The following is a 20,451-nucleotide window of genomic DNA, read 5'->3' on the forward strand; positions in this document are numbered from 1 at the left end:
CCATTATTGAACAAATAAACTACAATTTGGACCAGTATAGACTTTAGTCAGGTGCAGAACATTATTTGTGTGGACTCAATTGGTCAGTTATGCAAAATGAGAGTAAGATTTAAAAACAAAAAAAGGGAAGTTGTGATTTGTAACTACAGGTGAGGAATTCTTTGTTCATTAAGAATCATTATGTTCTAACACAAATCAAATTCAAGCCTTAGGAGAAAAGTGCTTTAGAAATTTCAAGGGGATTTTACACCAAATGTTTCAGAGGAAATGTCTAGAGAAATCTGGCCACTCACTGCCACTCTTCAATTCCTTGCAAAGTTATTACTCAGTGAAACAATGTTATAGGTTTCACTCTTTGCAATCTAATTCTTCTCCTGGTAACAGACATTATCACAAGAAGACTGAACCTGTGACATTTGTGGTTTAATATTTTTATTTCCTTTTTCTGATTATGTATTTAGTTAAAGGGATATAATGCAACTTTGCCACTCATTGTCTTTTAATATAGAATGCAAACAAAATGAAGCACTTTTAACACCACAGTACTTAATTTAGGTTTGCAGTGGACTTAAGTAGCTTCTTTCCTCTAGATTCCTGCTTCCTTGTCCCATCAGTGCAGAAGGATTTTTAGCCGAGTGCTCACACATTATGGATATAGGCACATCAGCCTGGCATGAGTCAAGCTTGAGGGCTTTTGAAGGAGCTTTTAAGATTTGTCATGTCAAAAATGACTACAAAATAATCCCCAAAACCAACAAACACTTTAGGATGGATATGCATGATGGGCCACAGATAATTTCTAGAAATAGCACATATTGTCACCTCATAAATACAGGCTAAAATATGTACTTACATGAAAGCATCTAAAGAAGCTACTTCATTTTACTAAGAAAAAAATAGGAAAAAAAACCCCAAAACAAAGCAAAATCAAAATCAATTTAAGGTTTTGTTTATTCAGTCCCTAAAATACTATAATTTTTTTCCTAATTAATCAGGATACCAAGGACGACATAATGTGAAATTGCATGTGCAGGATTTTCACCTTCTTTCTTTTCCTGTTTCTCCTTCTCCTCCAATTTGTCCATGACCTCTTTTACCAGGTATTTTTTCTACCTACCATGCAAGGAATCTACTTAATAGAAAGTAGGTGTCATTAAGAAACTTTGGATTATGGCTTCATAATGTAGTTAATTTTACTGTCTGAACTTGTTTTCTTCTTGATGCTCTTCATTCTTATTCCCACACTGCAACTAAGGAGCATCTCAGTGGTGTCACCCACTGCAGCTTAGTCATCCTGCCAAACATGCAATTGTGTGTGTGTTGGAGGGATTGTTTTTTCTTTTCAAAGCCAGATCAATTCTTTTCACTTATTTATAAATTGTGTAAACCACTGTAAGAAAAAAGAGACCATCTCAAAGCACTGAAAATAAGCAACAGAAAATCATGTTGTTATATTAAAATAGAGGTTTGGTGACAGAATTTGCTGTTTTAAAGATCACTCTCTGTCTCACCTTGTCTGATTAAATAGAAAACATGTGTTGCATGTTGTGAGACATGCACAACACCAATTAATTTGGGAATCTTTTTTCTCTCTCTGAAGTCATCTAAATAATGAAGTTTATATACTTTCACCTTTCTAGACTCACATTAAAATTGCTATTTAAATCAAAAGTATGTTAACTTTTCACAGACTATATCTGTGGAGTGCAAAATACTCTGTTCCATTTAGGTCCACGAAGTGCTGCACATTGAAATGTATGTTACTTGGGGACTTCCCAGGTAACAAGCTATTTATAATTCTTCTATAGCTGAAGCTTTTGAGATGGCCAATTCTTTTCCTGCCCTTATACTGCTATTTTTCCATACAGCCAGAGTGGTGAGCTCTTTGTTGAAGTATGAGCCTGCAAATGCTATCCAGACAGAAGTCTTCCAAACTCCCATAGCTTTCAGATGCCATATCTAAGAGCAAACGGAGACAAAGTTCAAAATGACATTGCTGGATTTCTGTTATCACATGAATCTCTAACAACGGCTACAGAACGAAGTATTGAACTAGGAGAGGAAAAAAAAATCAATCAACATTCCTTCAGGAAACTGGAAGGACTTGTACTGCAGGGGCTTGAGAACTGCAATGCTGTCATCCATACAGACTCTTGGTTTTAACCTGTGTGTAAGACAATTCTTAGCATTAACTAGGGACAAGGACAGGACAGAGCCTTTTTTTCCTGACACTGTATCAGTAAGGAATGTGAAGAAAAAGTTAGTAATTATGACATTTGCTGTGCTACATTTTCAGGACTTAACTACAGGTCCCAATTCCTTTCATTTTCAATTACGGGCCCAGAGAAGAGGCTTGTATGACATATTGAATTCCTGTTAAAAAATTGCCTCATGATTGTCTGTTAGCAAGATAAAGTTCAAGTCTCTGGGGGCAATAGAGTGCCACTTATGAAAGTGTTAAGCAAGAGAGAATAGTTCTGGAAAGCTTGGGAGCATCCACAGTCCCGCTTTGCTAATAGCCACCACAGTGGCAGAAGTGAGGAAGTGCCTGCGTGCCTGCGCCAGAACAGGGAGCTTTTGTAGTGTGGGTTTTTTCTGTAATCTGAATAAACAGCAAATCAAGGTGAAAGAAAAAAAGAAGGACAAAAGGAAATAAAGGGAGAAAGAGAGAAAAAAATGGATTTTGAAAGACTACTGCCTTACTTTAATTAGTAATAAGGGTCTGCAGACATGATGGCAAGCTGGTGTTAGCTGAAGATAAGCCTCTATTAAATCATCAGTAGTGTATCTATTACTGAAGCTAATATTTTTCAAATTTCATCTGCCATTGCTTCTTTTCTTGTCTCTCAGCCCTATGAGGTTTTCCCTGACCTCTAAGCAATTAGGTTTGAGAACAGATATGTGGTACATATAAGTCCTGCAGATTGTATTTATCAAATAATAGAACAGACTAGATACTTTGCATTAAACTTTATCTATTCAGATTTAATGATTTTTTTCTTCTTCAATGTATTTTGCTGAAACATAAAGAATTTTGTTTATATTTAGCAAGCATCCTTTGGAATGCATATAAAAGATTTGTATACAATGTTATTGTAACTTTAAAACTTAGAGTAAGCTCATGTCTTATTATCTTAAAATGACTCTCCTTTCCTTATATGGCAGGTCTTAATAATTCAAAGCCCAAATTTATTTAGTAGCAACAATCATTGCAGAGAGTGTTGGGAGAAATAGAGAGAATATCTGCTTGTGAAATCTCTTTCCAACAGTTTTTATTCACAATTCATCTGTACAGATGTAGTATGTATCTTGTCTTGCCCTCAGTAAGTGTGATATTTTTCTTTTGTCTTTGTACCATAATTCTCAACCTAAGTTGAACAGATTCATGTGTCAAGAGATTCCAGGAAAAAAAAAAATAGGAAAAAATAGTCTTCAGATTGCTAGATGTGTAAGATTTATGTATACTTGCATTAGATATATGTATTTTTTTAACCCACTGCATTTTAATAGGAACAAGAATATAAAAAAAATCTTTATTGGGCAATATATTTTCTTTCTTCATGTTAGTATACCAAGATAATCTTGGTATGTTCATGTCTTCTATGTTTAAATAAGTGTGCCTTTCCATGTAGAGTGAGAAGTCAATTAACTTCCCTATTCTCTGTCAAATTCAATTTTAAGTATCTCAGTTGTCAGACCCAAACACCTGAGTCTTGGCAGGATGACAGGATAAGATATCTGCAAGTGGCCATTAGACCTTTTGTCTCCAGTTATGTCAGCCAAATGAGAAAGTTTCTTTATTTATTTATAAGACTCATTAATATACAGGGAGTAACTGTTATTTAAAGTTATTTTATAAATTTAGGTGAGCTTCAAACTAGTTATACTACCCCCATTCTCCTCTCTCCATGGAGAGAGGAGTTTATAGTTTATTTTTCTACTTAGAATGCATCTCATTTTCAACCTCCTTGTAAATGTGTTTTGTTCTCCTTTTTTTCCTAGCCTTGCCTTCAGCGGGTACAATATTTCTTATGACCTGGTGTTTGCCTTCCAGTGTCTTCATAGTTACTGCATTTTAATCTTCATTTCTCAGATTGTGGCTGCAAAAACCTTCCAGTATCCTCTTAAAAGCTCTCCAGCTCTTGATCACTTAAGGAGTCCTGCTCTGCATTTGCTTTATGTTCAATTACTCTAATTTGAACATGGGTAATCAGATTTGTATGCAGGTCCACATAAGGTCTTAACAGTGTCTTGTACTTATCCTTTTGCTTGATAAGTACCTCTTTTAGCACAGATATTGTTGTTTTTACCGTCATGTCCCCAGGTCTTTCAAGGACAGATTCATTTTTTTATGAATGTAGGTCTTTTGTCTAATGGGATCTCAAAAGTGGTCAGGTTAAAAATAGATATTTTATAGGATTCATTTGTTATCATACATGAGGTGATCAACTAGAGGTTGTCTTCCAATTACATTTTTGTTGTTGACAGTTTGGAAGTTTAATGATGTGGGTTGAGACCTTCTTTGCTAGAAGGTCTTTCTCAGAATGCAAAGGGCAGACACTCTGCATACTTCTGACAATTGTACTGACAAACTGGAAGATAGACTATAGAATGCACTGAACATTTTAGAGGAGATGGAAGGGCATTATTTTGATATTTTTAAAAAAATTACTAATTACTTTTGATTTCTGATTCCTGGCAAAGTTTCTGTTTATAAATTTTGCACAGCCTCAAATACTTTTTATAGCCTTAGTCTGGACTGTCATGCTCCACTTGTTCTCCTCTTTCAAGAGAGATATAAAAATTCATAATATTGCTTGCTGATCTCAGTTCACCTAGGAAAGTGTGCAGTAGATCTGAGGCAAAATAAGTATGAGGAAATAGAAAGTTTTAGCTCTAACTTCAGATTGCCTTTGCACTTGACAGTTTTCTGGCATTGTTTGTATGATATTGTCTTTTATGATCTTATAACCAACAGCAAGACATTTATTGCATAATAAAAGTGAACACACTAAAAATAAAATCCATCAATCTTTGGTTATTACCTGCAAAAGAAAATTAAAATATCAATCTTAATGCGAAAGATGTATTAAAGTTTTAAAAGTGCTGTATACTCCTAAATGATTTTCATAACTTTCAATCTAGTACAATTTTGCACATCCTTAGGGATGGACAGACACAGTTGGGTAAATTCTTGTAAAACAAGAAAGCTGTATCTTTCAAGAGTGATACAATTTAAGCATTTTATGTCGTAGATATTGCAATGGTTCATGTGTGCACAAATATAGAAATTAGCATGTAACAGGAAAGAAATTTCTTTTGAACTTGGGATTGTATAAAAATAACATAGCAAAAACAAACGTAACAGTTTTATTTCTGTCAGCCAATAAATCTGAGTGGGTTTTTTGTTTTGTTCGTTTGGATTATTTTAAGAAAAAAATTGCAATTAGGCCCAACAGAGTCTGAATAAAAAGGTTGTCAACAGATAAATAGAGGCCCATGTTGAACGCTGCAATAGATACATATCTGTGCCACGTAGACCCTTGAACATTGTATTTGACACCTTGTAGCATAAATATAGCTTAATTATCAGATACTCCATGAACTCGCACTTTGTATATTTTTGGTTTTATGAATGAACTCTTCCTCCCCCTATAGTAAACCTAGTGAACTCCATTAATTTTTTATGAAATTATTTTTAAGAAGGATGTAAATTTGATGTTAGGTAACTTGAAGACTAAAGCTTTCACAGGTTAGTTATATCTCTGCGGGTATATATATGTGCACATGTGCAAATGACAAACAATTTGGTATTATCCTTCTAGTAGTAGATTCTGATAATGATTATTTGTAACTCTGGAGTTGAGAAAAATTCCCTAATTTCCTTTTGGAGTGAATAAAGGTGAAAATTCTGTGCATGACTGACAATTAGGGATTCCACATTAACTCTTCCAGTCTAGTGTTAAACTGAAAGTTAAAACTTGGAAAAACACTCAGTTTTCTGAGTAGAGACTTCAGTTTCAATGCCATTCTTGCAATAAAATTTAGCTTTTTTTATCTCCTATTTGTGAGCTTATTGTGTTCTGGTTTTATGACTACAGTAATAACCTTCCTCAAAAGCTGTTTTCTTCTTCTGTAGCTGCAAATACAGTTGAATGTATGTCTTCTATTTATGCATGAAATGGTAAAGTGCAACTCTTACTGTAGCCATGTGGACAGGGTATCATAGGCTGTGCCTCACACCTACTGAATATCTTGATATATGCCCTAAAATTTTCTGAAACCCTGATTTTCTCCAGAGCTTCTGAAGTCCCTCCCAGTGCTGTCATTCCAAAGCAGACATTGGTATCAAAGGACTATCTCACTTCCTCCTAACTTATGCTTTTTCCTTTGTGTGTGGTTTTGCCTATGGCCACCAATTTAAGGTAATGATAGCAAGTACTCAGGGGACTTAGTAGAGGTACTATGGAACAGCAAAAAGTCAGCAAGTTTTCATTTGGCAAAACCTAAGTGTAGCATGGAAAAGTTTTCCAGCTGTTTCAGTAACAAGAGGAAAAATAACAAATATAATATAACCTTGGAAAGTCATGTCAAGATATTGAAATAAATGGAGGAAAAACATTTACTTAGTTCCTTTTCTTTCTTCTTTCCCCTTCCTATTTTTCCTAATTGGCATTAAGCTGCTTTATGAATTGCTGCTGTCAAGTTCCAACTACTGTGTGTGGCCTATATAAGCTGAGCAACTGGTTCACAGAAGGGTGAAACTGACATGATTTTAACTGACATGAGCAGTTTGAGCTTTTTGCTGCTAAGGCCTCTAGGCGATCTTTGCAATCTAGTTGATGATTGTGACATCTGAGAGAAAAAAGAAATCTGTTATTTCTCCTGAAAATTACTGTCAGATTAAGCCTCTGAATACTAACTTCAGCAAAGGTTGAGAAGTTAATTTTCATAGTTTTTTAACTGGTTTCAAATCCAGATGTCTTATTCATGTAACAATTAATAGTTGGGCTGCCAGAGACCTCAAATCCTTTAGATTTTTTTTAACTAAACTTCTTAAACCAAAATAGAAAAAAAGATTTTACCAAATCAGGACATTACATTGCCAGTATCATGATGCTGTGAAGTGGCAGTGGCACTTCATGAAAAACTTTAGGCATTTCTTATTGCATATTTAAAGATTCTAGTGTAGAGACCATAGTAAGAAAACTTAGGTGAAATAGTCCTTCAAAAGTTTATTCATTCCAGTGACAGATACCATTTATATTTTGGTTTGTTTTTTTTTTTCATTATCAACCACTGTTTAAATTTAGGTAGTTTCTCTATTATGATAAATCAGAAAGAGGTAGATGATGAAGTCTAATATATAAAAAAAAAATGAAGGAAACTTTTCATAAGTGAAAGCAAAGGATTACTATGTTTAAGGTGCTATCAATATTCCTTCAAGTGGCATGTGTTGCAAATAAAATATAGATTTTAGCCTTACAAAGAGTCTTGGAAAGGTTATATAAATAAATAATCTGATACATACCACTTAAGAATAAGTAATTTGTTAAATATGAATTTATTTTATAACCTTTAATTGAAAATTCATATATCACCAAACTGTCATTTTTCTACTATTTTTACAATCCTGCCATGGTGTAGCCTTTTGCTTCTGTCTCATAATAAATATTACATTTTAGAATGTAGATTGTAATGATTTGAATGCTTTTCTGAAAAAAAAAAAAATGTAGCATGCACAGTTAGTTTGAATATGAAGTTAAACCTTTGGCATTTTAGATAATTAATTATTTCCATTATGGATTTTGATTATGTGCATTTGTTAAAAATTTCTTCTGTCCAGGAAGATAGAGGTAATGTATGAGGAAGGCCTGTCTCTTAGCTTAATTTCATTAATAAATCTTAATTAATAAGCAGTGCTTCAGATTGATCTGTGCTAAGAAGCGAAGTCTATACAGGTTTTTATGCCCGTCAGAATGGTGAAGATAGACACTCTGCTTGAGGAGGAAATTGGAGAAAGACATCCTTGGCTATCCCACTGTGCATAACTTTGCTAAGACTAAATACTAAAACTACACAGATTCTTCTTCAAACACTGTAATTGCTTTTTTTTCCAAACATGGAAAGGACTTGGGTGAAAAAAAAAAAAAAAAAAAAGGATATGAAGCATTGTGAGAGCACTCTAACATTAGTTTTATATTAAAAATCCATTATCTTAAATGCTTCAGTGTAGTATACACTGCAAACATCATCAATACACAGCAAGCATCAAATTATTTAAGGAATCAAGAGCCTGTGACTGCAATCTTGTTGACAGTAGACCTCAGTAACTCTACAGACAAATATGTGTCTTTTACTGAAAATTTGGCAATGAATGTAAAGCTTGATGGATGCATATGCTAGCTTTGGTCAGCTAGAATCCTCATAATCCAAAGATTAAACTATTCTGTTCAATGTTAGGAACCTTCAAAGGCTAATTCATCTTAGGTCTAGACTAGAAACAGTAAAGCCTGTGCAGATGAAATTGTGTCTATCTCAATATACTTCAGTCAAAGTTTTAGACAAGTACATACATAATGTAGTTCAATGCTTGATCTGGAAAACTGGTGAGGTCCTGTGAACTATTTCATGTGTTATTGAGTATGGCTGTCATTCTTAGATCACTCATTTTTTGCTGGGTTTTTGGAGGTTGTGGTAAAGTCTGTGCCAGTTTCAGGATGCTATGTACCATTTTCTCTGAAGTTCTTGACAGAGGTAGTGGTAAGAAGATGCAGGCAAACATAGCCTAGGAGACTTTACAGCAATACAAGACTGACTTGCTGCAATACAGTTTCAACAGTTAGCCAGTGACAGTTGTTATTTATATGGCAGATGTAGATTTTCTGTGAGGTGTTTCCTTGAGAATGCAGTTTATCGGAATTCATAGTAGCTTTGAATAATGAATTTCTTATTTTTCTGATAGAAAAGCTGGCTTTTGGATTGTAAGCATTTTTTTGCTGCATGCATCAGATCTTTTCATGAAACTACATCAATTTACAGCTCTTTGTAAAAATGTTTTGATTAGAAAATCACATAAAGAAATTTTTATCTCAAATCCAAGTATTCTACTGTATCAAAGGAGGTAACAAATTTTTATTTTTTGACTTGTACTCAACAAATGCCTGTGTTATCCTATCAAGACTAAGGCAGAAAAAGGGGGAAAGTTTGAAAAGAGAGAGGTAGCATTTTCTGTAGTGCTAAAAATATATAATAACATATAGCAATATATGCTGTAGCTTTTAATAGATAACTGTTCTCAGCTTTTTGGAATACAAATCAGTATCTTTATTCCAATTATTCTGATATCTTTATTTCATATGTAAGCACTTTATTTAATATGTAATCTTTCTAATATATGTGAATCAAGCAGTGACTTTTTTTAACAATGTGAGTGAGCACATCCAAAGAAATAATCTATTCTGTTAAATTTGCTGATACAGTGCAAAATAAGCCAGGCATCATAATGTTTGCTTCCACCTTTGTTAACTATTTACAAACAACCTTAATTAGTTTCCTTAGTTCAAGAAATCTTAGATCTTTGATCTGCAACATGTAGAACATATTTCTAACTCATCATTCATTAGATTTTTGTTTCCTTGCTAATATTTATAGAATAATTTGGTATTTTTATAATAAAATCATGTTGTAAGTGAAAATGTTCTCTCTTTTAATTTTTTTATTTTTATATTTCTTGATATTTTCAAAATTTTTTGTATAACTTGCTTTGTAAATTAAGTGTAATTACTATAATTTAAATTCTACTGTAAGTAACTGAGTAATGAATTAAGAGAGTGCATTCACTAATTAAACTTACATGGTATAATGAGGAGTAATTAATATTGATATAACACTTTAAAACATTCTGAGGATATGCTTATATTGAGTAATTAATCCTCTCAACATAGAGGTTAGAGGTTGGCATGGTTATATTTACTCTGCAGATGGGTAGAGTAAGGGAAAAGAGGAAGTATGGGGCGAAAGAATTTGTTCATTGAACAAATGTGGCTTCTGAAATGATACCTGAATTATATGCGAGCTTTTCAGAGAATATTTCTTTGATGCACATGTTTCTCTTCTGTACTGTTTTCATGATTCATTTTAGTTCTCTGCACTTATTTGTTGTCCTCTAAGGGAAATTAAAGAATTTTAATTTGTACTGCTTCAGTGAAAGGAATGGTGTGCCATTAAAAACTTTCAAAGAAGTTTGAGAACAAAACCAATTTTCCTTCTCCCCTACACACATTTTTGGTTTTTTGTAGGTGGAGGACTATCATGTTTAAGATGGTAACTTGTTCAGACAATGTTTTTCAAATAACTAATAATTACAAATGGTAGTAAGTTTCTGCAATAAAAAAAATGTGTCCATTCATATTTTCCCAATGCCACTGCTTAGTTCCCTTGATATTTTCTGATTCTTTTATCAAATATTGACTTAATTTATTTTATAGAACTTGAACTAATATGAAAATAAGAAGAAAATCAAACTTTTTTATATATTTGAGGCTTTCATTTACTGTCAGAGAGTAATTAATCATTGAATTCTTTTAAACTGCTATTTCACCACCTAAATGAAAGCTGTACATAAAGGGCTTTCTACTACCTGCACCTAAAATTATGTTGTATGAATATCTTTGCAATACTCATAAGGTAGAATTAAATAAAAAATTCTTTCACTCCATTCAAAGAAAAGCAGCAAGACATGTAGGATACTTTGCTTGAAAATACCTTTATAAAGAACTTCATTGAAGGAGTGTTAAACCAAGAATTGAGTTCAAAATTAGCTTTGAAAATGATGACATCTATTAAAAACTGAAATGTTTTGCAAAAGTAGATTCCATAACCTAATTTCACCTTGTTTGTATAAGGAATCATGTTAAAAAAAACCAAAAAACAAAAAACAAAAAAAAAAAAAAAAAAAAACAAAAAAAAAAAAAAAAACAAAAAAAACCCCAAAAAAACCCAAAAAAACAAAAAAAAAAACCCAAAAAAACAAAACAAAACAAAAAAAGAAAAACAAACAAACAAACAAACAAACAAAAACCAAAAAAAAAACCAAAACAAAGCCTAATAGTACAATATGATTGTTGGACAAGTATTATTATTTCATTTTGCAAATTTTAACTGTAGTGTATTTCATTCTTTCTTTTGGCAGTATTACCTAGTCATACATGTGGCAACCCAGGAGAAATACCTAAAGGAGTACTTCATGGAACCAGATTCAACATTGGAGATAAAATCCGGTATAGCTGTATCTCTGGTTACATCCTAGAAGGCCATGCCATGTTGACATGTATTGTGAGTCCTGGGAATGGTGCATCGTGGGATTTTCCTGTTCCTTTTTGCAGAGGTAAAAAATAAAGACATGAAGTATCTTTTAAATGCAAACAGCAGATTAAATAAATTTTTTTTGAGGTGGTTTTTTTTCCCCCTACATTAAAGTAGACTAATGTACTGTTTAAAAATTAACGCCATTTAAAATTGTAATAACTCAAGCAGTGTCACTCAAGAAGCGACACTCCAGAGTTAGCATTCAGAGATAGATATTATCTACTCTTTTTTTTTTTTTCCTGTTTGTGTGGGGCATAGCTATATCAATTTCATGACAGAACCTGGCCAGGAAAAAAGCTTCAGTGATGTAAATTTTGAATGGTGATCCAGTCACTTTGAAGGGTGGTCCAGTCGCTTTGAGTCTTACTCCTGCTCAGAGCATGGATAATTTCAAAATTGTGTCAGATTGCTCAAGGCTTTCCCTAGTTGAAAATTTAATCTCTCCATGGATGAAGATTCTAAAGTCTCTCTGGAAACCTTTTATGGTTCCCAGCTGCCCTCATTCTCACATCCAATTTAAATTAGAATTTTACAGATTACATCTACTACTTTTTCTCCTGTTGTGGGTCTGTGAAAAGATTCTGTTTCCATTCTGCCTCTTTCCTAAACTAAACAGTGCTGTTAGATTTTCACATACCCTCCACTTTTCCAGTCTGAATAATCCTTTTCCTCCGTCCTCTTGTCTTATACAATGTGTTCTTCACCATCTAGAAGTTATACTGGCCATTCTCTGGGCTTGTTCTACTCTGTCACTGTCAGTGTCTCTTTTGTCCTGAAGGACCCTAGGCTGGACAAAGCATTCCTAAGTGTCAAGCAGATGAACTCTCTCTCTTTAGCTGCTGGTTGTGCTCTTGCTCATGCACTTACATGCAATGTAAGCTTTCAATACTGCAGAGGTGCACCATACACTCAGCTTGTGTTTCACTAGGACTTTGAGTCCTTTTGTCAGAGCTGCAACCTAGCAACTAATTTTTGCATGGAATGGTCCTGGTCCAGGTATAGGACTTTGCATTTCTGTTTTGGGATTTCATGAGATTTCAGTTATTCTTCCAGCTTGTTAAATCCTGCCATAAAAGTCTGTCTGAATGGCAGTCCTGCCCTTCAACACATCAGCCCATGATATCCTGTTGAAATCTGCTCTGCTGAAGTCCAAGGTGTTGATTCTATAAATTGCCTTTTTCACTTCCCTCAAGATATTCAGCTAATGATTATTGTAACGACAGTTGCTGTTAAATATGATTTATGTGAATGCTCTTTGCTCATACATAAGGTTGGCCTGTCCAGTACCTACATTTAAAAAAATGTGTTATCGGGAATCTAGTAGTGATATCAGGTATCTAGCTAGAGGGCATTGCTTACCCTCTGCTATGCTGCCATCTGGAGATGCTGGGATGATTACAGTCTCTGATGATAACCAGACCTTGTGTCTGGGAAACTTCTAGTACTTGAACAGTTTTGATCACTTAACCAGGTGGCCTGTAGCAGATATTCATAATAGTGACCCCTCTTGACTTTCTCTTCTCATTCTAGCCTACAGGAGCTCAAGAGCATATTGCCTATAGTGCAGCAGAGAGAGCTCTGTTAATTCAAGATCCTACTTTGTGTAAGGTGCAACTTCTCCTTTCTTTCCTGCATTTCCTAAGAATCTGTGTCTATCCATTGGAGCCCTCCATTCAGATGAATTGTCCCACCACAGTTCTGCGACTGTATATGCACTTTCAGTTTGTCCAGTGTGCATCCCATGGAGCACATTTTTGCACAGACACTTCAAATGGCTTCATGTCATTTTGTGAGAGGGAGAGAGAGAAACATTCATTGCCTCATCCCCATGTCTTCTCCCCTGGGCCTATTCTCCCATTTGCTTTTAGGTTTTGATGCTTGTCCATGAGCTCTCTTCACTCGGTCAGTAGAACTCTTGCCCTGTTCAGCCAGGCAGATCCTATGTCTCCCCTCCTGTCCTCATTCCTTGAAGCAGACCCTCTGGTCAAAGAGGTCAAAGCCCTGTTTGCCCAGCAGCAGCTCCTTAGTAAAGTGCTGTTCTGCTGGAATCTGATACTCCTACCTGAACTTTTGCCCTTGTATTAAGGAGAACCCCTCTGGTCTCCTGTGCTCTTCAGCCTGTTCTCCCTTTACTAGACACCCTTTACTGCTACTGCCACCAGTCCCTTGGCAGGTACCCATGTGGATGAGCAGCAAAGGGCAGTTGTTTTATCCAGTAATGGTTACTTATGACTGAGGGCTCCTATATCCAAATTCCTCACAGCAAGGAAATATTTTATACTTTTCTGCTCTCCAAAATAAATGCAAGGGTTAATAATAAAAAAAAAACCAAAAAAAAAAATTTTGGCCAAGTCTGTTTTTGTGTTTGATTTCAATCAGTTCTTAATGGAGATTTCTTTTACTAGTGCTTCCAAACAGAAAGAAACAAAAATTTTCTAACCATTCAGTGTCTGATCTTAGAGGACTGGGTTTGGCTTTTTTTGTTCTTTTAATAAGAGGTAGCAAACAGGTGTCAGAAAAATATACATAAGTTTATGGCATCATCAGTGTCTACTAAATATTTCTTATATTTCTGCAGATACTGTCTGTTTTGGCACTGTTTGCCTGCATAAAAATACCTTTCACAAGACTGAAATTCTGTCCATAATTTGTAACTCTGTGAATTTAACCTTCTAATAAAAAATCGGATGTGGTCCTAAACCTCCTGCAGACCTTACATGAAATCCAAAGAATTCTGTGCACATTCTGAGAAGAAATGAGGATCATAACAGAGAGGTTATTTAGCAGTTAATGACTTATGTGAGCTAAGCCATTGCCTCAGTGAACTTTTAGAATTCATGTGGAATGTGGATTTGATGAGATATTTTAGACATTTCTTATTTTATTTCATTTTATCAGTCTGGAGCATATGCCATGAGGTAGCCCTTTCCATTCACTATGACTTCAAGCATGACATGTTCCCCTATTGTTTCTCTAAAGAACCTTGATCTTTTCTATGAAAGCATCTTTTGTTACAGTTCTGTTTCCAGATGGTATCCTTCTTTCTTGTCATCACAAACTAATTTCATGGTACACATTCAAGATAACATAACAGAGTTAATAAAGCTCTGAAGCTTACTAAAAAATTGTAACAGCCTTTTTCTCTGTGGTATGTTTCCCTAGTTTTGCTGTTACTGAAAAAATACTACTTTCTGCAGTTTTGTTGCATAATAACTCCAGAAACATTAAGAAGCTGGTGTCCCATAATTTATACATTGTCTAACTATATAACTGCTGGTTTTGCTAGAAGAATTCCTAGTGGATTACTAAGTCTCCTGGAAGATGTAGACAGCATTGACTCTTCTCTTTGCCATTTTGTTTCCCTGGCTGCTGGTCAGTTTCAGAAAATCTCCTTTTAAAGTGTAGCCATAGTAAGAGTGGTGGAGCTGGATTGTGCTGAAGGCTTATTGATGACTTTGAATGAATTCTGAACAGAAATCAAATGAGTCAATGCCATTTTTAGAAAGTTTTAGAGAATTTCACTGTTAAGACATATGCTTTTTTTTTCTTTCAATAAAAACCCTGGATCCCTGAAATTGGAAACAATCCCCAGAGAAAAGTTCAAATGTAAATCCTGAAAGATGAGGCTATTATTAAAACCTAGTCCTGTTTTTTCATAAGGTAAATAAGAGCAACTATGGAGTTTCCAACTATTATAAGAAAGCTGGGAAGTTTACCATGAGTTTCTGAAAAAAAAATATATAGTTATATACAAATACACTTACAAATTATACTTTTGTATATTTACAAAAATACTCAGAAAGAATCAATGGCCAACCTATATTCTGTTAATATGTGTTTGTTTTTTTTTTTCCTGAGAATTAAAAAGTTCTTTTTTGACTCAATCTCAGCTACCATAATAGTGTCACCCAAAACATTTGCTTTCTTTTTCTTGAGGTTGAAATACTGTGCAGTACAATCTGAAACATTTTGAAAGTTAATTTCATTCTCTTCAGTAGTTCCACTAATAGCTGATTTATGATATGTGACTACTTCTAAATGAACTTTGTATAATTAGGTTCTCAATTCTCAGTAATTTTGAGAATCCCTAGTTGATTATAGTTGCATGAGTCAAGATTTTTATGAAGCTAACATTAGGAATACAAATTGGATTAGTGATATTACAATGGTAAGCTTTTTCTCACAATAAAAATAGCTGTGAAGGAAAGAACATGCAATATATTATCATTAAAAACACATCCATCTATTGGAGGGAAAATAAAGAAGACAATAAAGTAAAAAAGATCCTATTGCAGAAAAGTCCAAAAGGAACAAGTAATAATTATCAGGTTTCAGATTTAAGAACTACTGTTGGAGAAATATTGTGGTTAAAATATATATTTTTTACATACACACACTTATATTTATATATATGTAAAATCAAAAAAGGTATTCCTTGATAAAGGATGAAAGGAAAAACAGTCTGTGATTCACTTAGAGTAAAATGAACTGAACAGAGAGACGTAGAGCTGATGTTATTGAAAAAAATAGCAAAGAGAAATTTATGATTTTCTTGTTATCCATATCTTCTGAGGTAGCAAGCAATTCTGTTATAATTTCTTCTCAGCCTCTGATGTTTAGACAAATACTGTTTTCTAAGTTTAAGGAGGGGAAAAATATCCCATATTTATCCATGTTTACAATTGTAAAAAATTAAAAAGGAAAATAAAAAGAACATTTTCCAATAATTTTGCTTATTGATTTTGCATTACATGATGAAATGAGAATATTTTCTTTTTATTCACCCTATAGTCTCTAGAGTGACATAGTAGATTCCTATCTGAGAAATTTTGTTCACTTCCAGAATAATCTGATTCAGTGCAGTATTTATATTGAGATGAAATTTGGAAAAAGCCCTCATTCTAACTAGTCAAATAAGAAATCAGAGAGTGTTTCAGGAAAAGCAAATAGGAAACCAAACACTGTGTCGTTTCTTACATGTTAGTATGGGACCAGTAGATAACATGTAGAGATTTAAGGACACGGATACAAGTAGTTTTATATATCTCTGTGTGTGTGTGTGTGTGTGTGTGTGTGTGTGTGTATGTATAGATATATATTTCCACACACATATATCTGCATTTAGATGTTCTGGTTCTAGCATGTGGCAGTAGGTATGGAGTGACCTGATAAAAAAAGAAAATATGCCAGGTCAAAGCTTGGTTTGTGAAATAAGGGGCCTGGAAGTTGGGAACAAGTGAAAAACTGAGATGACCAGCACAATGAAAACTAGCAGAGGTATCCAGAATGACATGGTAAAGTCAAAGAACGGAAAAGAAAACTTTAGCCTGACCATAAGCAATATGAGCAAAGTTAAGACGAGAGAAAAATTCATTTATTAAAGTGAAAATCAAACCTCAGAGGCAGTCATAAAAATATGGATTTGATAAATGCCCATAGACTTCTGAGAATAACTGGATTAAATTTAATAATAATTAAAAAAAAAGTGAAATTTTCAACAATCATTAATTTGGTGTCAAAGAATTCAGCCTTTTCTCTTTTTGCCTTAAAATTAGGACTTTACTGTTCATTTGTTGTAGACTGTTATTTTAAGGGATTATTATCAGCTTCAAAAACATATTCTCAAGTGAAGGATAATCACTGGAAAACAGTTTAGGATACTTAACTGAAAAAGAAGATAATATTTACAAGATATCCTGAAGACTGATCTTTTATTTTTGGGGAGAGAGTATGAGATTACTGCTGATTAATTTTTTATCTTCTTAATTAACTGTCTTCTCTTATAACCATGTTTTTGCATAAAAAACATGTGTTAGAGTGTTAGAGTTGGGATTTTGATTTTAAGTTTGCTCAAGTATAAACTATCAATTCAGAAAATCACTTTTCTGTCAGAGTAGTATATAATTAGTCCATCACTATTTCTGTAGTATTTGAAGTATGTAATTTTTTTACTATTAGATCAGTTATCCAGAGTGGATGGAGAAGAAATAGGTCTTTTTAATATAATAAACTGATGTGATAGAATAAATAATTAAGGATTACTAAATGAAGCAAAATGTTTACAAAATAATAAAAAAAAAACAACCTAGTGCAAGATTACCCATCTGAGTTCAGTATTCTCAGGGCCCATAACTGTGGAATGACCCCACTGAGGTCTACTTAGATCAAGCTCACTGGAATGTCAAAGCTAAAATGTTCAAAGTAATGCTGCAGCTGAAATGGTTGCCCACAGATCCCTAAACAAACTGCCTTAATTTTTGTGTTTCTATTTTTACATACTATTAGCTTCATGTGAGAAATATGATAATTTAATACATGTAAAATAGATTCTGTTTTGCTAAACCACAGTAATTTCTGAAATTTTAACCAACCCCCCTAAAAATTCTACTTAGAGAGCAATCCAAATTATTTTGAAGTGCCCTTTGACAACCATGTAGATAGAAATAAAATTAATCTTAGATGCATGATCTAATGAGTATTTAATTTATGTGAAGTTGATCAACAGCAAGAGAAGAAATTGAGAAAGGGACACAAACTGATTAGAGCACTTAGCTGAGATGCAGTACATCTGGATTCAAGTGATGATAGAAAAAACCCCAAGCAACTTCTAGCAAGTTTCTATTTTTTGTAACACAGAAAAGAAGCAGAGGCGTTGGCTATTACCTATTCAAAATAAAGTCTGTAAAAAACTAAAATAGTAAAGAAGATGAGGAAGTAGAGGTGTATATTTTGATGGTTAAATAGCTGTCTACCTGTTGGAATTAAATTAGATAAATGTGCTATCAGATGAATGCATAATGCTACACTATTGTAACACTTTGTGATGTGTTTGGTCATTCTGAATCTGCGGTTTAGCAGCTTGACAGTTGGCAATGACACACTAAAATTTTCTTTTAATCTTTTCATTTAGATAATGTGCTTGTTTCTATGTTTTTGTCAGTAAGACATTTTAAAATGGTAATTTTAAAGTCCCATTTTAAAATGGCTATTACCAAACTTCTCGTACTAACCTTTTTGGAAATATACAGCACATGTGTTTGTGAAAGCAGTCATTCACCATTATTTCATAGATGTGTTCTCTATACTGAAGATTTTTTTAAATTAATTACAATTATCTATTTTCTCACAAACAAACTACAGAAAAATGTCATTTAATAAAGAATTGAATACATTTTAGAATCATAGAATGTCTAAAGTTGGAAGGGAGCCATGAGGATCCTTGACTCCAACTCCCTGAAGGCCTAAAATTAAACCACATGGCTAAGAAAGAGCAATATTGAGCTCCAACTGGCCTGTGCCATGACCATTTCCCTGGGGAGCCTGATCCAGTGATTGGCCAGTCTCCCAGAGAAGACCCTTTTCCTAATGTCCAGTCTGAGCTTCCTCTGACACAGCTTCATTCTGTTCCCTTGTGTCCTCTCCATGGTCACCAGGCCAAGGTCAACATGTCCCTCTCTGCTGCCTGCCTGGAGTAGTTGCAGAGGGTCATAAGGCCACCCCTCAGCCTTCTCCAGGCTGAACAAGACAAGGGACCTCAGCCACTCTTCCTAAGTCTTGCCCTCAAGACCTCCTCTGCACACACTCTGATAGTTTGATGTCCTTCATAGATTGAGACACCCAGAACTGCACACAGTGCCTGAGGTGGGGCCATTCCAGAGCTATGCAGCATGGGACAGTCACCCATGCCCAGCTGGTGATGCCCAACACTCCCCAGGACACGGCTGGCCCTCCTGGCTGCCTGGGCACTGCTGACTCACGTCCACCTTGCTGTCAACACAAACCCCCAGATCTCTACATGGATGTGCTCTCCAGCATCAATAAAGAAAGAACTTTTTTCAGAGAAGCTTTTAATAAGGATTGCTAAATAATTTAGGCCCATGGCTCATTTAGAACCCTCTAAGGCTTCAATTTTCTTTAATTGATAAGACTTATAAAATGTGACTCAAAATGACAATATGTCATTTGATGATGATTCATAAAGTATCACTCAAGTTTTTAATTGCACCTATGCTATTGCTAGTGATAGATAAGGGAATGTCTACTAATGACATAAGAAGAAAAAGCTTTATTACTATGAATTTTATGTACTTTAAAGCACCACTATGTTTTTATCACTTATATTCAAAGAGTAGTGTAGTAATGTGATTTTCCACTTGAAGAACTTTCAATATAAACTTCAAGTAGAAAAGACAATTCAAATATTTAAATTCAAATTCTAAGTTAATTTTGAAAGATTCTTAATAAATTTTGAAAGGTTAGGTTAGTATTTAGGTTTTTTGCTCTGTTTTGTTTTTATTATGCAATAAATGTTCTTTGCCTAAACATTTTATTATGTGATATATTAAAAAAGGCACATAGAAAACAGAACACTGCACTCTGGAAAGCATTTATTTGGTGACAAGACAAAAGTCCTGTAAAAAATGATTGAATGTTCAAAAGGTATATAAACCAATTCAAATGAAGTTTTCTAAGATACTGGTTTTGTTCTTACTTCATCCTTGGCTATCTGCTCATCAAGGCATGCATCTCACTTGTAGCAAGATTCATTTATGCAAAATACAGCTTACTAAAATTGTCAGATTATTATTTTTGGTGGAATTACTCTTTTTAGCTTGAAGAAAAATGAAAGGTTTTTCATTGACTTCCACAGTGGTACTTCTCATTTTTTGCATGCATAAACTTGATGGATATATTTATCTGTTTTATCTAAGCTACACATCTATACAGTATACATATTTTTTGTCAAGTGGTGCCAGCCATATGTTTTTGCATGTGTACTTTATATGAGATGCATATTCTCTACATTCAGAGCACTTAATTCCTGACTACTGAGAGATCCAAATGTTTGTAGCTTTATACTTCAAGTAGTCATTTATGCTGATACAAACAGCACTTTGTGCAGTTGCTTACAACTTGAAAATAACCATAAGTGTTTGGAATTAATTGCTTGCACATTTTAAAATGCAATTTGTAAATCACATAGAGTTTGAATTCATGAAGCCTCAGGCACTATCTGCTATCAAATTACTGCAAGCACAGTGATGCGCTAAGATTCCTGAGCAGCAACTCTCTCAAAAGCAT

The 20,451-nt window shown here is 34.1% G+C and overlaps 1 protein-coding gene across 1 annotated transcript in view; it reads left to right on the forward strand.

Moving 5' to 3' along the window:
* The window catches only part of CSMD1 (CUB and Sushi multiple domains 1), a 1,093,428-nt gene that overhangs the window by 543,445 nt on the left and 529,532 nt on the right, over positions 1–20,451 (forward strand). The window contains exon 4 of the mRNA XM_053974810.1: positions 11,195–11,389. Coding sequence (XP_053830785.1) covers positions 11,195–11,389 — 195 coding nt within the window. The remainder of the gene's footprint in view (positions 1–11,194; positions 11,390–20,451) is intronic.

The sequence above is a fragment of the Vidua macroura genome, chromosome 3, assembly GCF_024509145.1.
Source record: "Vidua macroura isolate BioBank_ID:100142 chromosome 3, ASM2450914v1, whole genome shotgun sequence".
NCBI lineage: Eukaryota > Metazoa > Chordata > Aves > Passeriformes > Viduidae > Vidua > Vidua macroura.